The sequence below is a fragment of the Mustelus asterias genome, unplaced genomic scaffold, assembly GCF_964213995.1.
Source record: "Mustelus asterias unplaced genomic scaffold, sMusAst1.hap1.1 HAP1_SCAFFOLD_1064, whole genome shotgun sequence".
In the NCBI taxonomy this organism is placed as follows: Eukaryota; Metazoa; Chordata; class Chondrichthyes; order Carcharhiniformes; family Triakidae; genus Mustelus; species Mustelus asterias.
Window position 1 is genome coordinate 12,501 of NW_027591009.1, and position 8,374 is coordinate 20,874.

At 55.6% G+C, this 8,374-nt stretch overlaps 1 protein-coding gene across 1 annotated transcript; it reads right to left on the minus strand.

The window, feature by feature from the left end:
- Nucleotides 1-5,871: 5,871 nt before the first annotated feature.
- Nucleotides 5,872-6,575, minus strand: LOC144487829 (claudin-4-like). The gene has a single exon (XM_078205901.1). The coding sequence runs from the start codon at nt 6,567-6,569 to the stop codon at nt 5,940-5,942; it is 630 nt and encodes a 209-aa protein (XP_078062027.1). The 5' UTR covers nt 6,570-6,575; the 3' UTR covers nt 5,872-5,939.
- Between the last annotated feature and the right edge of the window lie 1,799 nt (nt 6,576-8,374).

Consider the following 8,374-nt stretch of genomic DNA (forward strand, 5'->3'; position numbering starts at 1 on the left):
TCCCACCCCATCCCTGGTCTGTGCCAGGAGGCCCTGCCCTCTCTCCAAACCCAGTGTCCAATGGACGGATACAACTCTCCCCGTATCCTCTCCGGATAGCGGGGGCAACCCTCACCGCCTGCTCAATCCTGCCCAATGTAGACGCCAGGACTCTTAGTCATTGAGGTTTACAGCATGGAAACAGGCCCTTCGGCCCAACTTGTCCATCCTGCCGCTTTTTTGGAACCACTAAGCTGGTGCAAATTGCCCGTGTTTGGCCCATATCCCTCTCTACCCATTGTACCCATCTAAATGCTTCTAAAAAGACAAAATTGTACCCGCCTCTACTACTGCCTCTGGCAGCTTGTTCCAGACACTCACCACCCTCTGTGTGAAAAAATTGCCCCCCTGGACCCTTCTGTATCTCTCACCTTAAACCTATCCCTCTAGTTTTAGACTCCCCTACCTTTGGGGAAAAGATATTGACTATCTAGCTGATCTGTGCCCCTCATTATTTTATAGACCTCTATAAGGTCACCCCTCAGCCTCCTACGCTCCAGAGAAAAAAGTTCCAGTCTACCCAGCCTCTCCTCATAACTCAATCCATCAAGTCCCGGTAGCATCCTAGTAAATCTCTTCTGCACTCTTTCTAGTTTAATAATATCCTTTCTATAATGGGGTGACCAGAACTGTGCACAGTATTCCAAGTGTGGCCTTACCAATGTCTTGTACAACTTCAACAAGACGTCCCAACTCCTGTATTCAATGTTCTGACCGATGAAACCAAGCATGCCGAATGCCTTCTTCACCACTCTGTCCGCCTGTGACTCCACTTTCAAGGAGCTATGAACCTGTACCCCGAGATCTCTTTGTTCTGTAACTCTCCCCAACGCCCGACCATTAACTGAGTAAGTCCTGCCCTGGTTCGATCGACCAAAATGCATCACCTCGCATTTGTCTAAATTAAACTCCATCTGCCATTTGTCACTAACCTGGTGGAGTTTTTTGAAGAAGTGACCAGAATGGTTGACGAGGGAAGGGCCGTGGATGTCGTCTATATGGACTTTAGTAAAGCGTTTGACAAAGTCCCTCATGGTAGGCTGGTGAAAAAGGTTGGATCTCATGGGATAAAGGGGGAGGTGGCTAGATGGGTGGAGAAGTGGCTTGGTCACAGAAGACAGAGGGTGGTAGTGGAAGGGTCTTTTTCCGGCTGGAGGCCTGTGACTAGTGGTGTACCGCAGGGCTCTGTATTGGGACCTCTGTTGTTTGTGATTTATATAAACGATCTGGAAGAAGGTGTAACTGGGGTGATCAGTAAGTTTGCGGACGACACGAAAATGGCTGGACTTGCAGATAGTGAGGAACATTGTCAGAGGCTACAGAAGGATATAGATAGGCTGGAAATTTGGGCAAAGAAATGGCAGATGGAGTTCAATCCAGATAAATGCGAAGTGATGCATTTTGGTAGAACTACCGTTGGGGGGAGCTATACGATAAATGGCAGAACCATAAAGGGTGTAGATACACAGAGGGACCTGGGTGTGCAAGTCCACAGATCCTTGAAGGTGACGTCACAGGTGGAGAAGGTGGTGAAGAAGGCATATGGCATGCTTGCCTTTATAGGACGGGGCATAGAGTATAAAAGTTGGGGTCTGATGTTGCAGTTGTATAGAACGTTGGTTCGGCCGCATTTGAGATACTGCGTCCAGTTCTGGTCGCCGCACTACCAGAAGGACGTGGAGGCTTTAGAGAGAGTACAGAGGAGGTTTACCAGGATGTTGCCTGGTTTGGAAGACCATGAGACCATAAGACATAGGAGCGGAAGTAAGGCCATTCAGCCCATCGAGTCCACTCCACCATTCAATCATGGTTGATTTCAACTCCATTTACCCGCTCTCTCCCCATAGCCCTTAATTCCTCGAGAAATCAAGAATTTATCAATTTCTGTCTTGAAGACGCTCAACGTCTCGGCCTCCACAGCCCTCTGTGGCAATGAATTCCACAGACCTACCACTCTCTGGCTGAAGAAATTTCTCCTCATCTCTGTTCTAAAGTGACTCCCTTTTATTCTAAGGCTGTGCCCCGCGTCCTAGTCTCCCCTGTTAATGGAAACAACTTCCCTACGTCCATCCTATCTAAGCCGTTCATTATCTTGTAAGTTTCTATCAGATCTCCCCTCAACCTCCTAAACTCCAATGAATACAATCCCACGATCCTCAGACGTTCATCGTATGTCAGGCCTACCATTCCCGGGATCATCCGTGTGAATCTCCGCTGGACCCGCTCCAGTGCCAGTATGTCCTTCCTGAGGTGTGGGGCCCAAAATTGCTCACAGTACTCCAAATGGGGCCTAACCAGTGCTTTATAAAGCCTCAGAAGTACATCCCTGCTTTTGTATTCCAAGCCTCTTGAGATAAATGACAACATTACATTTGCTTTCTTAATTACGGACTCAACCTGCAAGTTTACCTTTAGAGAATCCTGGACTAGGACTCCCAAGTCCCTTTGCACTTTAGTTATGGGCTTAGTTATGAGGAGAGATTGGGTAAACTGGGGTTGTTCTCCCTGGAAAGACGGAGGATGAGGGGTGACCTAAGAGAGGTGTATAAAATTATGAAAGGCATAGATAGGGCGAACGGTGGGAAGCTTTTCCCCAGGTCGGTGGTGATGTTCACGAGGGGTCAGAGGTTCAAGGTGAAGGGGGGGGAGGTTTAACACGGATATCAGAAGGACATATTTTACACAGAGGGTGGTGGGGGCCTGGAATGCGCTGCCGGGCAAGGTGGTGGAGGCGGACACACTGGGAACGTTTAAGACTTATCTAGACAGCCACATGAACGGAGTGGGAATGGAGGGATACAAAAGAATGGTCTAGTTGGGAGCAGGGAGCGGCACGGGCTTGGAGGGCCGAAGGGCCTGTTCCTGTGCTGTATTGTTCTTTGTTCATTCGTCAGCCCACTGGCCCAATTGATCAAGATCCCGTTGCAATCGGAGATAACCTTCTTCACTGTCCACGATGCCACCAATCTTGGTGCCATCTGCAAACTTACTAACCATGCCCCCAATATTCTCATCCAAATCATTAATATAAATGACAAATAACAGTGGGCCCAGCACTGATCCCTGAGGCACACCGCTGGTCACAGGCCTCCAGTTTGAAAAACAACCCTCTACAACCACCCTCTGGCTTCTGTCAAGAAGCCAATTTTGACTGTTCCGTACCCCTCCCCCGTCCCGGCCTCTTGCCGTATCCCGTTGGATTAAAGAGGACACATATTAACACTCAGTAAGTTTTATTAATACAGGTTCATAATGTCGTAAAAAATACATTGCGATCGCAAGTGTAGAATAGCTGGATAGGAGACAGGCTGCGGGAGCTGGCCGCTACTGAGCCTGAGCTGGCGATGCGAGTTGCAACAGGAGCAACCGATCGTAAAAAAGCGCGGCGCAATGGAGGAGAACGGCTCGATATTCCCCGGGGTTTAGCAGAACGAGAGGCAATCCCATTGAAAGGGGGAAGATTCTGAAGGGGCTTGGACAGGGTCGATGTTGAGAGGCTGTTTCACCCCCTGGTTCCACCCCTCTCCCCGGGGGCTACAGAATCTGGAACAAGGGGGGAGGGCGTAACGAGCAGGGTCACAGTCTCAGGATAAGGGGGTCGGACATTTTGGGGACTGAGGTGGGGAGAAATGTCTTCGCTCGGAGGGTTGTGAATCTTTGGAATTCTCCCCCCTCCCCCCCCCCAGAGAGCTGTGGGCGCTCAGCCGCTGAGTAGATTCCAGATGGAGATCGAGGGATTGTCGGACACTGAGGGGGAGGGGGAATCGAGGGGATACGGGGAGAGTGCAGGGGGTACGGAGGGGGAATTTGAGGGGATATGGGGAGAGTGTGGGGGGAGGGAGGGGGAACCGAGGGGATACGGGGAGAGTGCGGGGGGAGAGAGGGGGAGTCGAGGGGATACGGGGAGAGTGCAGGGGGGAGGGGGAATCGAGGGGATACGGGGAGAGTGCGGGGGGTACAGAGGGGGAATTGAGGGGATACGGGGAGAGTGCAGGGGGGTACGGAGGGGGAACCGAGGGGATACGGGGAGAGTGCGGGGGGAGAGAGGGGGAATCGAGGGGATACGGGGAAAGTGCGGGGGGAGGGGAGGGGGAATCGAGGGGATACGGGGAGAGTGCGGGGGGAGGGACGGGGGATCGAGGGGATATGAGGAGAGTGCGGGGGGGATCGAGGGGATGCGGGGAGAGTGCGGGTGGAGGGAGGGGGATTGAGGGGATACGGGGAGAGTGCGGGGGGGGATCGAGGGGATATGGGGAGAGTGTGGGGGGAGGGAGGGGGAATCGAGGGGATACGGGGAGAGTGCGGGGGAAGTAGGGGGAATCGAGGGGAGAGTGCGGGGGGGAGGGAGGGGGAATCGAGGGGATACGGGGAGAGTGCGGGGGGGAGGGAGGGGGAATCGGAGAGAGTGCAGGGGGTAGGGAGGGGGAATCGGGGAGAGTGCGGGGGGGTAGGGAGGGGGAATCAGGGAGAGTGCGGGGGGGTAGGGAGGGGACACGGGGAGAGTGCGGGGGAGGGAGGGGCAATCGAGGGGATACGGGGAGAGTGCGGGGGTAGGGAGGGGGAATCGAGGGGATACGGGGAGAGTGCGGGGGTAGGGAGGGGGTATCGAGGAGATATGGGGAGAGTGGGGGGGGTAGGGAGGGGGAATCGGGGAGAGTGCGGGGGGTGGGAGGGGGAATCGGGGAGAGTGCGGGGGGTGGGAGGGGGAATCGAGGGGATACGGGGAGAGTGCGGGGGGAGGGAGGGGGAATCAAGGGGATACGGGGAGAGTGCGGGGGGGTAGGGAGGGGGAATCGGGGAGAGTGCGGGGGGGTAGGGAGGGGGAATCGGGGAGAGTGCGGGTGGGTAGGGAGGGGGAATCGGGGAGAGTGCGGGGAGGTAGGGAGGGGGAATCGGGGAGAGTGCGGGGGGGTAGGGAGGGGGAATCGAGGGGATACGGGGGGAGTGCGGGGGGGAGTGCGGGGGGAATCGAGGGGATACGGGGAGAGTGCGGGGGAGGGAGGGGGAATCGAGGGGATACGGGGAGAGTGTGGGAAGGGGAGGGAGGGGGAATCAAGGGGATACAGGGAGAGTGCGGGGGGAGGGAGGGGGAATCAAGGGGATACGGGGAGAGTGCGGGGGGTAGGGAGGGGGAATCGGGGAGAATGCGGGGGGGTAGGGAGGGGGAATCGGGGAGAGTGCGGGGGGAGGGAGGGGGAATCGAGGGGATACGGGGAGAGTGCGGGGGGGGTGGGCGGGGGAATCGAGGGGATACGGGGAGAGTGCGGGGGGGAGGGAGGTGGAATCGGGGAGAGTGCAGGGGGGTAGGGAGGGGGAATCGGGGAGAGTGCGGGGGGGTAGGGAGGGGGAATCGGGGAGAGTGCGGGGGGGTAGGGAGGGGGAATCGGGGAGAGTGCGGGGGGTAGGGAGGGGGAAGCGGGGAGAGTGCGGGGGGGTAGGGAGGGGAAAGCGGGGAGAGTGCGGGGGGGTAGGGAGGGGGAATCAGGGAGAATGCGGGGGGGTAGGGAGGTGGAATCGGGGAGAGTGCGGGGGGGGGTAGGGAGGGGGAATCGGGGAGAGTGCAGGGGGGTAGGGAGGGGGAATCGGGGAGAGTGCCGGGGGGTAGGGAGGGGGAATCGGGGAGAGTGCAGGGGGGTAGGGAGGGGGAATCGGGGAGAGTGCGGGGGGGTAGGGAGGGGGAATCGGGGAGAGTGCGGGGGGAAGGGAGGGGGAATCGGGGAGAGTGCGGGGGGGGGAGGGAGGGGGAATCGGGGAGAGTGCGGGGGGTAGGGAGGGGGAATCGGGGAGAGTGCGGGGGGTAGGGAGGGGGAATCGGGGAGAGTGCGGGGGGGTAGGGAGGGGGGAATCGAGGGGATACGGGGTTAGGAGCCTGCCCTGCCCTTCGGGGGGCTCTCGGGAGCTCAGACGTGGGTCCTGGAAGGGCCCGAGGGGTTGTTGATATACTTGGCGGCGTAGTTGGTCCCCCCGCCGGATCCCCGGGGCCAGGAGCAGCAGAGGAGGGCGCCCCCCAACAACAGGAGGCCCGAGGCCCCCCAACCCACCCAGATGCTCAACCCCATCTCCTGTTTATTGGTCACAAGCGGGTTGTGGAAGTTGGTGATGGTCGTATGAGCCGACCAGCAGATGGGCACCAGTAGCAGGACGCCAGCCAGGACCAGCAGAGCGCCGGCCGCAGTGGCAACCTTCCCCTTCACGTCCTCGTCGCCCAGGCAGGTGGTGAAGTTGGCGCCCAGCAAGGAGGCCAGCAGGCCCAGGATGCCGAGGATGATGGTGATGATGGTGAGGGCGCGGGCAGCCTGGAGGTCACTGGTCAGGGTCAGGAGGGAATCGTAGACTTTGCACTGCTGCTGTCCTGTGCTCTGGGTCACGCAGTTCATCCAGATGCCCTCCTGGACGCTCAGCGCCACCACGATGTTCGCGCCGCCGTGAGAACTCTGCTTCCACTTGGGCACGACACAGCAGACCACGGCGCCAATCAGTCCCAGCACGCACAGCGCGATCCCGAGGGACTGCAGACCACTGGAAGCCATGGCGAGAGAGAGAGAGAGAGAGGTGGCGGGTTGGGGAGAGAGATGCTGGCGCAGGAAGCAGTGAAGGACTCTCCGATCTCTGCGGGAAAAGCAGCAAGAAACGTGTTAATCAGACCGGCACGGAACAGCGACCCCGATCATTAACCCAGCGAATAACCCGCTCCGGGAACAACTTAACCCCCAGAAACAGACTCCCCGATATCACACACTCTCACACACACTGTCCCTCAGTATAACACTCTCTCACACACTGTCCCTCAGTATAACACTCTCTCACACACACACTGTCCCTCAGTATAACACTCTCTCACACACACTGTCCCTCAGTTATAACACTCTCTCACACACTGTCCCTCAGTATAACACTCTCTCACACACTGTCCCTCAGTATAAGTCTCTCAGTATAACACTCTCTCACACACACACTGTCCCTCAGTATAACACTCTCTCACACACACTGTCCCTCAGTATAACACTCTCTCACACACACTGTCCCTCAGTATAACACTCTCTCACACACTGTCCCTCAGTATAAGTCTCTCAGTATAACACTCTCTCACACACACACTGTCCCGCAGTATAACACTCTCTCACACACACTGTCCCGCAGTATAACACTCTCTCACACACACTGTCCCTCAGTATAAGTCTCTCAGTATAACACTCTCTCACACACACACACTGTCCCTCAGTATAAGTCTCTCAGTATAACACTCTCTCACACACACACTGTCCCTCAGTATAACACTCTCTCACACATTGTCCCTCAGTATAAGTCTCTCAGTTATAACACTCTCTCACACACTGTCCCTCAGTATAACACTCTCTCACACACACTGTCCCTCAGTATAACACTCTCTCACACACACTGTCCCTCAGTATAACACTCTCACACACACACTGTCCCTCAGTATAACACTCTCTCACACACACTGTCCCGCAGTATAACACTCTCTCACACACACTGTCCCTCAGTATAACACTCACACACACTGTCCCTCAGTATAACACTCTCTCACACACTGTCCCTCAGTATAACACTCTCTCACACACTGTCCCTCAGTATAACACTCTCTCACACACTGTCCCTCAGTATAACACTCTCTCACACACTGTCCCTCAGTATAACACTCTCTCACACACACACTGTCCCTCAGTATAACACTCTCTCACACACACACTGTCCCTCAGTATAACACTCTCTCACACACACACTGACCCTCAGTATAACACTCTCTCACACACACTGTCCCTCAGTATAACACTCTTTCACACACACACTGTCCCTCAGTATAACACTCTCTCACACACACTGTCCCTCAGTATAACACTCTCTCACACACACACTGTCCCGCAGTATAACACTCTCTCACACACACTGTCCCTCAGTATAACACTCTCTCACACACACACTGTCCCTCAGTATAACACTCTCTCACACACACACTGTCCCTCAGTATAACACTCTCTCACACGCACACTGTCCCTCAGTATAACACTCTCTCACACACACGGTCCCTCAGTATAACACTCTCTCACACACTGTCCCTCAGTATAAGTCTCTCAGTATAACACTCTCTCACACACACACTGTCCCTCAGTATAACACTCTCTCACACACACACTGTCCCTCAGTATAACACTCTCTCACACACTGTCCCTCAGTATAACACTCTCACACACTGTCCCTCAGTATAACACTCTCTCACACACACACTGTCCCTCAGTATAACACTCTCTCACACACACACTGTCCCTCAGTATAACACTCTCTCACACACACTGTCCCTCTGTATAACACTCTC